The sequence below is a fragment of the Coloeus monedula genome (genome assembly GCF_965178545.1).
Source record: "Coloeus monedula genome assembly, chromosome: 1".
NCBI lineage: Eukaryota > Metazoa > Chordata > Aves > Passeriformes > Corvidae > Coloeus > Coloeus monedula.
In genome coordinates, this window is record NC_138781.1 from 141,089,916 (window position 1) to 141,103,715 (window position 13,800).

General features: G+C 37.5%; 1 protein-coding gene across 1 annotated transcript in view; it reads right to left on the reverse strand.

Annotated features, from left to right (window-relative positions):
• Nucleotides 1-13,800, reverse strand: part of ANGPT1 (angiopoietin 1) — a gene marked incomplete at both ends in the record, with an annotated part of 153,359 nt that overhangs the window by 44,463 nt on the left and 95,096 nt on the right. Inside the window, 2 exons of the mRNA XM_082290223.1 lie at nt 6,883-6,984; nt 12,387-12,514. Coding sequence (XP_082146349.1) covers nt 6,883-6,984; nt 12,387-12,514 — 230 coding nt within the window. The remainder of the gene's footprint in view (nt 1-6,882; nt 6,985-12,386; nt 12,515-13,800) is intronic.

A 13,800-nucleotide genomic window follows, 5' to 3' on the forward strand; every position in this document is an offset into this window, starting at 1 on the left:
GCTTCATGCTACTGACAGGGAAAAAACACAAAGCCATCTCTGCTGAAGGAATCATGGGATTCATCTCCAGCTAGTAGCTAGATGGATAGACGTTGTACAGATAGGTTTATGAAGGCTCTCCTCCTTCCAGAAAACTTTCCAAGGTTATCTTCAAAATACCTGCCCAAATCCTTTGAACCAGTAATTCTTCCCCTCACATATGTTTCACTAAGACACAGGGGGAAAAGAAACTGTGAATAGTGCTCTGAACAGCCCTTACTGTGCTGCTAAGCATAAAAAAGCAAACCATAAAGTTTCCTGTGCTAGCAGTGAAACTGCCTCGGATCTAACACCAAAACAGCCTTATGCCAGCTGTCATTTGAGAATGGCCCATTACCTGTCACTGCTTGGGCATTATCTGTGCATGTTATTTGAGTCAGACCAAAACACCTCTAAAATTTAGTGATGAGGCTCTTTTGTCACAAGGCTGTTCACACATGCAGGCTGTGACCCCGTTCAATGTACTAGTACAGGTATGACCTAGTAGTTGAGAAAGAAGGAAGGAGTCAAATAGGAGGAAGGTCTCCAGCCCCACTCTGCAAAGCAGTGAAACACTGCAGCTCTCATTGGAAGGAAGACATGGGTTCTTATTATGAAATTTAATTAGCTATCTACCAGAAGCATCTGCATATGCTGCTCTTGGAAGGATCCTTCATAGCCAAACTTTTTGGGGGTAATAACAGTGAAAGTGAAAATTAATGCCCATGTGAGATCAATCAATAATCATACTTAAAGTGTACCTATCTGACCGTATGTACGGTTGAGTGTAATATTTTTTGCTTAGCTTTTCTTTTTGTTACTGTTTGTGACCTAAATATAGATGACTTGAATATTGCTCATTCCAAAATCAATGGAGGAAATCTACTGTCATAAAATTACAGGCCTGTTGGTAGCAAGGAATCTTTGTCTAGTATGTGTGTGTACCTTCTACACATGGCAATAAAAGATTCCTAATAATACAAAACAAATAATAAAACAAATAATTAACTGGAAAGCTGATGAGTGTTTTAATTCCTGGGAACAACAGCAGCATCTTCTTAAATCTCCCTAAGAGAAGTTAGGTGAAGCTGGTTTCAATGGCCATTTCAGTCCTTGACATCCTGTGAACCCTGGGAGCTCCATCGTATACTTGCAGTGGAATACATTTTTTAGCTCCCAACAATTTCTTTTCTTTATACTATAGGGAAAAGTTTGGCATGAATGGAGACCAAAAAAAAAAAAAAAAAAAAAGAGGCTTTGACAAATTCATTTAATGTGGAATAGTCACAGAAGGATCAGTGTTATCACCTTCAGAGCTGTTTGATATTTGAGTCCTCTTAAAGAATATGGGTTTATCTATCAACACAAGAACTGTGAAGATTTCATGACCATAACAATGCATAACATACCTTAAATAGTTATAATCCTGGAAAAGGAATGAAAATTCATTCAGAATATCTAGCTTTAAAAAAACTAAGAATTATGAAAGATATTGTTCCCACAGTATGGACTTTCAAATTATGAGCAATTTTTTTTCCTGTCAAGAACATTCTCCTCAGCCAAGCCATATGGTTTGTGTAATTTTTGTTTAAAAACCCACCCACATCTGAGGTTATTTTGCACTAAGATAGTGGGAGCAGAATCAATAAGCTTACACAAACAATTCCAAAATGTGCTGAATGCATTTTTATGCAGTCATTTTCTCACTTGAAAAAGAAGGTGAGGAACATAATGTTCTAATGATTGAAAGGCCTTGGAGCTCTGTCTGTAGTTGTTTAATTCTGCAAGTATTTGGGGATAAAATGGAACCTGGACACTATTTGTAAATGGGTAAAACTATGACAGAGAATTGTCCATCATCAGTTAATGCTCCAAGAGGAAACAGTACAACAGCTTGAGTTTTTGTCTGTCTGCTCAAGACAAATACAATATAAATGGTAGTGAAGACCTATTTTGAATGAGAGAAATGTGCAAGTTAGCATTGCTACTGCAGCAATATGGAAAAAAGTAAATGTCAGAGTTTAAAGACAAGAAAGGTGGGCAGGGAGAATGATAACAGAACTTAAAACTGTAACTAAAATTTTCACAAGAGAAATTAAAATAAGGCTTACAACAGATGGAGACCATAAAAGGAATTAGGAAGCCACATTCTAAAACAGGAGCTGAACAGTTTACAAATAAAAATTAAGTGTAACTAACATCTGGAAGTTTTCAGAATAAACTGAACAAAGGCACTGAGAAATAAAGTCTTTCTTGGAATGGTAGCTTTTATTATGAATAATTCAGGCATGTGGGACTTGCAAAGACTAGCGAGATGAAAACATGAGGTGACCAGCCAGCTGACTGTCACAAACAACAAGGTCTTCCAGGAAATAGGTGGGACCTGTGTCCAAAGTAGAGCTTACTCACAGAGGTGAACTGTAGGAAATACATTTAAAAAGTGTAAAAACCATCGTACCTAGAAGGAAATCAGAGACTTACAGTCCAAAGATGTGTTTGGCTGTCTTTTAAGTAAGCAGAAGACACAGATCACCATACTTGTTATAACAGTTAAAATTTACTGAGGCTCAGAGGAAAGTCAGGTTATTCCAGACAATAAAATGTAAATTCCCACTAGAATTGCATCCAAAAATACTTCCTCAGAAAGTTCTGGTGGCTACCAGAACTTCATGGTCTGTCTCTCAGTGTGTGAAGAATTTAAGCCATAGAAGAGCATAAATTATCCTGCTCTGGTGTCATACCATATTGGCACTATGGAGATAGCCATCAATTAGACCCAACACCTTTAAGGAGAAAAGAAAAAGAAGAAACCACAACAGAAATGGATGAGGTTTTGTAGATGTGCTCTTCAGGCACACACAAATGCTACTGATGACTTCTGAAACAATTGGCACCAGACTTTTTTTAAGCACTGAACTGTTGGACTCTTAGATGCTAATCAGGAACATGAAATTAAAGGAATGTGGAATATAACACTGAATGACATTCTTGGTTCCAAGAAACCAAAAGAAAAAACAACTGCTGGTCAGGAAGGTAGGAAGTGGTTGCCATAAAGCTTAGAAATTCATCTTTGAGTGTACTACATACAAGTGATCCTAATCTAGCTCATGACAATATGAGTGATTAAAAGAAGTGATAGGTTTTTTTCATCAGAGAGTGGAAAATAGCAATTAAGGCATAGAGTACAATTAAATACTGACATGCAGGAAAAAAAACTGGCTAGGAAAAAGATTGCTGTGAGCTGGCCAAAGCACACAACTTCAAATACCTACTGAGAGTTTTTCTCCAATGAGAGAAAGAAGAAAATAATTTTAAGTGTCTGAGGAAACTCCCTACAGACTTGACCCCGAAGAAGGCCCCCTAGGAAACTCATAGTGAATGCTGGGCTATCAAGTGTGGAATAAATTCTGAGAATTTCATGGGAATTATTAAACTAGACATGCTAAAAGGCTAGAGAATAGGGAATCCAATACTCCATCACCTAATTTGGCAAAAATGGAGACAGTCACTGGGAAAGGTGCATTCATCCAAGAATTGAAAACTGGAAAATGATCAAGAAATCTCGACAGCCAAGTTAGCACATGAGCTAACCATTAACTCAGATTTGATTATTGCTAATAACTCCCTAATAAATTCCAGAAACTGTGACAGTAAGCTTGTGGAAAACCCCCTTCAAAAGGGTCTTGGGTTTGCAGATAGCAAGCAATAGTTTCTTAAGCAATATTCCCCTCTAGAGATCAAACCTCTTAATAGTGTTTTACATTAACATTTATTCAGGCAAGGAAATATGAAAAATGCTTGAAACTTTCTTCAGGGTGATCTCACCTGCTGTTAAAGAAATTATTTGTTATTCCGCTTCAATTTTTTCTGGTAAGCAACAAACACTATAACAGAAAATCCATTGCAAAATGTGAAAGAACAGATGTAGTAGACACTGATAAAGGATGGAAGGATGAACTTACAAGCTTTTCTGTGAATTTATTCCAATTACTATTGAATGTACAAAACTCAAACGGCCCAAGAAATTTCTTGGTCAGAAATGAGTTCTTCGAAGCAAAGGTACAAATTATACTGCACACCATAAGACTAACAAGAAAACTGAAGGATACTGGTAAGAAAATATGCCCCTAAGCAAGAAAATACATAACCAATCTTGCATAACAGTAAATCTGCAGAAAAGGTTATTAGCTGTTATTTTAGATAACAAAGAAAGCATTACTTTATTTTCCAGAGTGGAGACTGAATGCCATCAGAAATGGAGCAAAAAAAAAAAAACAGTAGGAAAAATTAGTACCACTAGTGCACTGTCACTGACTGTGTGGCAATTTATGAATGAATGGAGTTGTATATGTCCTACTCAAAAGATTCATGGCTACCCTATCTCTCACTTAACCTGTTTCCTGTATTGGTGTCTAGAACAGAAATTGAAGTGCTTCCATGTAAGCTGAAGGCACCAGCATGAAACTGCATCAAAGACAATGAGTGCCTCACTGCTGTCAGGTGACTCCTGCAAGCCAGCAGTGCTGTCAGCTTTGCAGAGACTGCTCCATGTGCACCCTCCCCAAATAAGCTGCTGTAAGGATCTGTTTAGAGTCAGAGCATATGTGCAGTGGCCTCCTAATGCTGTAACAGCCAATAACTTGTGAGGGCTTTAGCAGTAGTGCAGGTTGGTGGCCTGAGTTCCTGTCCAGCTCAGAAGCTGGCAATCAGTACTTGCTTATAGCTTAAAAATTTCAACAGTTTTCCAGATTTCTTTCCAGTAAGAACTAAATGCACTGAAAATAAAAGAAGCCCCAGAGACTTCTTGTTGCTGTTATTATACTGTGATACCGTTTCTGTTAGCGTTAGGACCGCAGTGAGATACAAGCACAAGAAGACTATCTTAACAAAACTGGAAAGCTCTATCTGAACTACAGGCTGAGAAAACACATTAAGTTCAACTGCTCCAAGTTAGCCTAAGTGCCATCGTGTTCTGCCACCACGCTCCCCAGCTTCCACTGGAAGAAACACTAGGCAGATGTGACAGGAAGGAGAGGGGATGTGGTCCAAGAGACACCACACACCCTCTCTGAGCAATAAAAGAATTAAGTCAGTGGTGTTATTGCCTTGAAGCTCAGAGGCTTTCAGATATCCCAGTAATACACAGAGAGTCCACCAGCCTCTACCATTCAACATTTGGTGTTATAAGTAAACCACAGAAGGGGGCCTGAGATTGTTACTTTGGCGAAACAGTTCATAGAAGCAGAGCAAGCCTGAATCCCATCTTGTTTCATGACATACAGGATGAACAATCAATAAAAGTCCAAAAGGGATCCTTTTCATTTGGTAGAAGTAAATGATCTCTTAAATACTACATCATTCCTGAAGAGAAGGAAAATTAATTCAGACTGCTTGAACTAGACTAAGCCAACAGAATCTAATCCTGAACAGGTTCACACTGTAGTAAAGGAAAAGTGGAGGAAAATGACTAAATTAAAGGATATGTAGGAAAAAAGGCCACATGGGAAAACTTTTCAAAGGGCTGTATTTATTAAACTGCCTAAGAAAAGCACAGGAGATAAAAACTGAGAAAATAATTAATGTGATATGCATACATTTAAAAAGTCCATACGTAGATGTGCACATAGGAATTCTAATTTCCTCACAAATAAAAATGGTAGAATCTTCAAATTTTGTTTCAAATAATTTGATGCCTTATATTTGATGCCTTATATATATTTGATTCTGGACCAAAATCAAGTAAAACAGTTTTCAAGTTTTCTGCTAAACTAAAACAATATGAATTCTAAAAGAAATTTCCAATTTTGTAATTCTATTAAAAAATATGTTCGTCATTTTATTATAACTTTAGTTAATACATATTACAAAATAGATTACATCCTTTAGTTATTCATAGAAGCAGGAGTCTGACTCAAATCATTATTTATATTTTCAAGCAATATGAAAATATTGAAAATAAAGCATCAATAGAATCCAAAATTAGATTTTGTTTCAATAATATGATATTATGTTATTTCTGAAATTGTAAGTTCTGCAAGAGAACTTTTTCCCATAGAAACTTTTACTAAACAGAACTTGCCTTTATTTTTAAACATTTAAAATTCTCTTTTCATTTAGTGCTTTTTGAAAACTAGAAAAGAGCTTTTTTCTGCCAGGCTGATAATACAGTGCTGAAAACTTCACTAGGAATGTCATTGAAATCCAAGCCAGTCTTCAGGGACTCAGAGAAAGGAGCTCCATCAGGAAGTTTGATCAGGCAGGGAATGAAACAAATTAGAAGTTATTTAGATTGGAGTAAATTTTTTTTGAGTTGGCAAAGGGAAAATAGCCTGCTTGAAGTCATGTCATCTTTAATTTGGTAAGTTATTTATTTTCTTGTAATCCTATTTGAAGTATCAACATTTCCAGTACATTAACTTGATTGGCAGAGGTGCTGTATGACTTGGGATAAGCCCCAGTAAAAATTTTTGTTCCTGTCTGAGGTGCTCCAACTTCTGAATGAGTTCCCCTCAGCTGAAAACATTCATGCCTTAGGAACATCATCACATGCCTATTACCCCCAAACATCACATCAAGTCAAAACTTCAGCGAGACAGAGAGCAGCATTCTGGCCTCATCTCATTTTAATCTCAGTAACTGATCTGAAAGAAACTCTAAATCATGGCAAATAAGACTCAACTAACTGAGTAAAAAGGATATTATGATTTTGAAAAGTAGCAGACATGAGAAAAGGTAGTTCATAAAAGTCTGCAGGACCAAAGCACATCATTATAAGCAGAACTATCTATCTAGGACAATAGGAAGTAGTATTTGAAATCTGAAACTTGTATGAATTGTACAGATATTGCACATTTTTCACCTTACCATTTTGTATTCTTTCCAACTTTTCTGAAAATCCAGACTTCCATCTTCTCGGTGCTGTATAACTGTCCATCCTCCTCCAGCAATTTCCATATTGCAAAAGACCTATGCAGTAAATAAAAAAGAAGAATTGAAAAACCCAAACCAACAATAAAACAAGTTTTCATTGGAATCCTGGCATCTTAGGGGGGAAAGCTATTTGTGAATCACAGTGTTAAGGAAGTGTGTTTTCCTATGCGCTCATGCCCGATTCCCTCAATGACACCTCCGTCATTTGATTACAACCAGTTCTCTCGTTATGTTTAGTGTAATTCTCCCCGTAATATCTCCTTTCAGTAGAACATCTCCCCATCCTCCCCCTCTGCTTCTTCAGTTTTCCCTTCACACTCTCTTCATGCTCTTTTTTCTCTTTTTGCTGCAGTGCCCCTGAAACCACTCCCTTCCTCTTAACAAAGAAGAGTAATTCTTTAAGTGATAATAATGCTTTCTACAGCTTTTAGCAGAGTGCCATTTGGTCTCAGAGAGAATCTTGAGAATTCTTACAGAAAACACTCATCCTAGGAGTCTGAAATGTAGCACAGATGAGGTTTCCTCTCCTGTTACTACTGCTATACTTTGCTGGAGATAAAAGCAGTACATGAAAAGCCGTTGTAATGAGGTTATTCTGTTTTGCTTTGAATTGTGATGTTACCTACCGAGTTACAGGCAGTGTCCCAAAATGGGAACAGGGGACCTCAGAGCAAGCTGCCTTGTACAGACAGAGTACAGAGATAGGAACAGGCTCAAGTACAGAGGTCTGTGACACAAGTTCAGAAGTTAAGATCTATACTAAATATGTAAGATCATGCCCTGTTACCACTGCACTAATAAAATTATAAGTTAGGTACTGAAGATTCTATGTATAAAGAACAATTTCACAATTTTGCTGACCCTTGATGTTAGAATATTGTGTAGACTGAAATCTGTTACCAATCTTAAATAATCCAAATGATAACAAAAATGGATATTAACTTTCATTCACTTCACTCTTGTTACATCATCCTTTCAAAAATATAGAAGATAAATTATGAAAAAAATTGAAATACTGCTTGTGCATTTGCTCTTCTTGGTATGTGACAAGTGGCAATAATTTTTGTTTCTGTTTTTGTAGGACACTTGATTTGAAGATCTAAGTTTCTCAGTGTTACTCATTCAAGCAACTTTTCCTGATTTCATTCCTATGTATTCATCCACGCCATATTGACACTGCCACTATCCTACATTTCATTTGTCTGGCTTTTAAATAGCTGTATTCTGCTTTTTAAGTAAGATGTCAGTATGTAAGAGTGTTGAAAAAGTCTAACTTTTACACTCACATCAGCAAGGGTCAATCCATTAAGCGCGGGTTGGTAATTTAAAGCTTTGACAAATTGGAGGTTACTATGCAACACAGTTAAAAAAAAATTTGTCCTGCCGCTGATTAGAGGACCATATTCTTCCCTTAGGAAAAGCCATTCTAAATTTCTCGTACTCATAAGAACTGTCATAGTAACAATATGCAAGTGTTTTTGTTTTAATTTGCACCAGGCATGCCAAGTGAAGTCCCTGTGAAAGTACAGGAAGGAAATACAACACCAGGGCAAACATGAACTTGATTCAGGGTAACCACAAGAAAATCCACAATTTTCTAGACAAACATTTTGGCCTTATTCCTTCTTCAGGGAAGCCACTGTGAGTCAAAACATTTATCTACAGGATTTAATGTCTTTAGTCTGATTTACAGTGAAAATTTCTAAAAGATGGATTTACTTTCCTTATAAGTCATTTCAAGCTCCCATGAATCCACTGCCAATTTTTAAAGCATTGAATCCTCGACTGTATTAAGACTACTCATTTCAAAGACACAAGCAAATTTTGGGATTTTCATACTACAATATAATGACATACCTATGAAAAGACTGAAGTTTTCTGAATATATCAAATTGGAAGAGAAAACTGCACAGTGAAATAAAGATTTGCCAGCAGCACATTTTTCACTAGCCATCATTGTGTGGTCTGGCACTTTCCCCGGTGGGAGACACAAACACCTGCCCATATTAACAAGAGTTCCAAGGTGATTGTGGATGTTACTGTGCATAGCTCTAGCCTTGTCTGTCCCAGAAAAGATAAAGCCATTAAACACTATTTAAGGTGTTCTGATAGTTAACCCTCTACTAGAAAAGTAAAGGATGAAAATGACTGAATTCGTATGCATCTCTAGATTCTGAGTTTATAATTAATAAAATAAGCTAACTTAGAATAAAAGGCCACCCAAAATATTGGACTCTTGCGCTTCCTTAAACGCATGGGTAGAAATTCTCAAACTCCTAAAAGGCAAATATGGGATTATTTGTATTTATTTTAATTTTATGGACTAAGTTATTAAAAATTTCATAATTAGCATTCAGAGAAAAGCTCAATTTTAAAGTAAATAGAAGATGTGAAATTACTACAATTGCATTTTAAGTTCAAGTCTACATTGTTGGCATGGAGAAACAAGCTTGAGACCAGACCTTTGAGATTCAGGGTATGTGTGTGCTATGCAGAAACAGTCTGATGACAAACATTTTGGATGACAGTTTCCACAGCACAGAGGGATAGCATACATTTAATGGGTTAAAATTCAGCCAGATATGCTCAGAGAGAGCATCAGCACCAATTTAGTGGGAAATCCATAAGAAGAAAGCAGAGGGGAAGGAGTGAAGAACACAGCAATTGCTTTTGCAGAATCATAAAAACACAGATCCACAGACCCCAGCAGCAACTGATAACATTATATTTTCAGTGTAGTTCACCCAGAGGTTGGCAAAAGTCATGCTTGTGAGGGCATTAGAGGAGACAGTGAGCCAGTCAATACATTGATCCAAGGGGAGATTCAGAGGTCCTGTTTGCAGTCAGACCAATCACACCTGGCCTACGTTGGCTCCCAAAGGTGACTTGGCTCATTCAGCTCCAAAATGGGGACAACCTCACTTCCACTCCTCTCTTCCTCATCAGAAGCCTTGCTTCCCCTGTAGTTAACCCAGCTTTGCTGGGGACTGAGAGGATTCTTTGCTTTCACTTGGAACAATCATTTGTCCAAATTATCAGGCCTTGCACATACACAGATCAGAGTAAGCCAATTAATTAGCTTAATAGTTTATCTTTTTCTCTTTCCATATCAAAAATATTAAGGTCTATTTAAACAGATATTAATCACTAATTTTTGATGCAGGGCTTGATGACTAATGAATTATATTAACTAACTGTTGAAGCTAGGAACATGAAACAAAAATTGTAGTCTAAAGCATATGTGAGCATATAAAAATGGTGCATATAAATGGTATGGAGCTGTAAGCATGAAGGATAGTTTTTAATGAATATATTAATGTGAAACCAACAAAACACTAGAACAGAGAGTAACATTTGTATATATGACAAAGGTATTTTCCATTGAATATCAGGATCCTAGTAAATATCCCTTAGAAAATGAAATGAAGGTATATTGTGACCTGGTGTATAAAATTGCTGTGAATGAGATCGTTGCCTGTGGCTGTGAGTGCTACAGAAGGTAACAATATATTAGGCCTCTTAAGAGCTGTCAGAGCTGTGCATTGCATCGTGGTAATCCAGATAACTAAGCTGGCTTCAAACAAGCAAGTATGTATCCATGGTGTACCTATCAGGATATTAAAGCAATCTGACTGTGTGCTACCTCTGGGCTAATTAGTGCTGGCACAGTGCTGCACTGATGTGATTTTGAAGTTATCTCAGCTGGAGTTAGTTCAGCTATCTGCATAGTGCTACCTTGCAGCTTGTCTAAATGACCTTAATATCTGAAAAAACACCTGTTAAAGCAATTACACTCCTCACTTGACTAACATGAACAGGCCTGGGATCAGCTCTTGCAGTGTTATTGCTAGGGCAAGACAGAAACAGGTGGTATCAGAAGTGCCCTCAACACACAGAAACAACACTCTTGCATTTTCTTACTAAAAAAGGAACCCTCCAGGAAAACATAATGCAACAATATCAGTTGAGTTGTGATATCTCTATGGATTGATAGCAGTGTCTGTAAACAGGGATATAGTGGAAACAGAGGGTGGCTTCCATTGTGTCACTGTCCTTATACTGCCAGTGAATTGTGTTTGAGGTAAATATACCAGAATTATCAATGTCACAGTGCTTTCAGGTAACCATTGTCTTTAATTGCAGTCCAGCTTCTGGGCATGGTTTATGAACTTCAGTAAGCCTAAGAAAAGCTGCTCCAACTGGTACATGCAATTTGGACATAGATGTTACATGTCTTTTTTGAGGTGAGTGGAGCAATTTCTACAGGACTGCTTTTATTATTCTTGTCTTGCTCAGTAATGCTTAAAGGGATTTCTGTATTTTATGTCATGTCAATTATTTTTCCATTCACATTCACCAGAATTTTATTGATCTTGTCCTATAAAGCTCTCCCAACCCAATTCTACTCATGATTTAATGAACTCTAATTCCGTGCTAAACTATAACCTCTTGATATTGACATGATTCCAAAGCCTTCTTATAATACCGAACTCAGTTTAGCAATAAGTTCTACATATCATATGATCATAATATTCCTATAAATGATAATATTGGTAATAATTTTTGCAGTCTGTTTGAGAGTCACCATTTTACTGTAGTAAGAATAAACTCACCAGACATAAGTGGTTCCCTCCCTCCTGTCTGGCCCACTTTATGGCCACCACCATATTTCCCTCTGCCAGATAATCAGCCCTTAGTCTTGGTGGCTTCTCCCAGGGGTGCCCTTTCAGAGGGACAGCCAGCATTCCTCCACAGAGAAGTTTGGCTTAGGTTATCCTCTCATGTTCCTAGCCTCAACAGACTCAGGTACCTAGCAACAAAAGCCTAGCAAAAAATAGTCTCCTTTATAGACTAATGTTTCATTTGCATAAAAAAACGCTCCCTCCCAAGTCTCTTTTTTGAGAAGGATGGGATTATACATGCTTCATCATTTCAAGCAGTGCTAGTACTCAGCATGCTGTGTTCTTTACAGCCAAAACCACTTTTCCCTGTCCCCTATAAGAGAAGCAGGATTTTTGTAAATCCTTATCTTTAAAAACTACTCATTCTGCTATTTCTTTCCCCGTGCTACCAGATAATCCCCTAGATCAGCTTCCTCATTATCACACCTTACAAAATCACTTCTAAATTTTATTGCAGATTTATTTGCAGCCGTAGTCTGATTCAACTGAGCTTGCCAAGTGGGAGGAAATGAGTCAACTATTGAGTGTATGTTGGAACTTAGGAAGGATTCTCTGTCAGTGGGAAAGAAGAATGTCTGGAATAATACAGTTAATCATTTTCTCAGTCTATTGTGCTTTTTAAAGACTGAATATAACACAAGTTTTTGTACCAGTACAATATTTTGTGGAATGATAACTTCAGTAAAGGCTTGAAGTGCTCCTTTAAGTTCAGAGCAACATCATATTAACAAACAAGAAAATAAACCCAGTCTTTACCTTTTTAGGATCTGACACATTGTTAATATAAATAGTGTAGACCCCACTTTTGTTAAAACCAGATTGGTATACATCTGCACAGTCTCTGAACGGCTTTTCTTCTTCCTTTTTTGCATTCTTTAGTAAAACTGCAAAACAAAAAACATGATAAGTTAAAACCACAGTCTTAAGCATTTCTGTATCTAGGAAGTCCACTTTTGCACACTGCACTCCTTTAAAAAATACACAGTAATGATTGTACTGTGTTTCTTACATAGTTCAGGCACTTGGCAACTTCTAGTAAAGAACTAGCACAAAGCTTTCGGACAGATGGCAGAGTAGGCACCAGAAGTCATGATGCAAATAGTTAAACAGAGCATCCTGTCTACTGAGAGGTAACACAGCATGTTCCTTCTGAGTGCAAAGGTCTGTCCCACTGCAGGTGTTGCCTCTGACCACAGCTGTACCTGGGAGGTTGACAAAGAATGCCCCAGAGATGGTACATGAAGGTGGAAAGCGTGTTCAGTGTTGTGATCTGACACAGATGCTCACCTAAGACAGCAATGCTGGAAAGAGAGAGCTTGTGCTGTTCATGAAGTAATGACTTTTGAGCAGCATAGGAGCTTGGGGCAAGGCAGCTGCTTGCTTAAATTTATTTTTTAGAAGATAATAGTTTAATTATTTTCATATCTACATTCACAAAGGTTGCTAAATACAATGAAAGAAAAACAGTGCTACTGAAGTCAGATGGCAAGATTTTTAGAATACATTTTGGCTCAACACAGGGAAACAGTTAGTGTTATAACACCAGTGCAGATCTTGATCCTGTATATTACAGACAGACCATATATGTATGAGTCTGGGCTGAGAAACCAGGAGTGCAAAATGTTGAGAATCCTAGTCTTGAACAACCAGGAAATTTCCTGTAGAAGGAGTAACATCTGACTGTGTTCTTCACTTTCACAAACAAAAGTAGTATGACCCCACACAATAGTGAAGGGTATGACTTCATTTCAACAACACATATTTTAAGCACATCAGTATTCCCATGGAAATCCATCCATCTACTCAGATTCTTAAAGTTAAACATGTCCTTAAGCGATGTGGAGGGTTCAGGCCAGCACTTCATTAATCCCTACAATAAGGATACAATATTTAAGTCTTCCAGACACACTCATCCTCTGGTGACAGATACTTCTTTTTCATTTTTGGCTTGGAAGTGTGAGCTATAGATACAAAAGGGACTACGTCTAATTCACTCTCAATGAAGTGTCCTGTGCTGCAAATCTGGTGTTTAATGACACTGATGTGCATCAGGGCAATGGCATGTGGGACCATCTGGGTCATAGATGGCGAGAATAATGCCGTAGTTGGAAATACTATCTTCCCTTTGAACACCTCAAAGCAGTATTTTAGGATGGCAAATTCCTGCCAG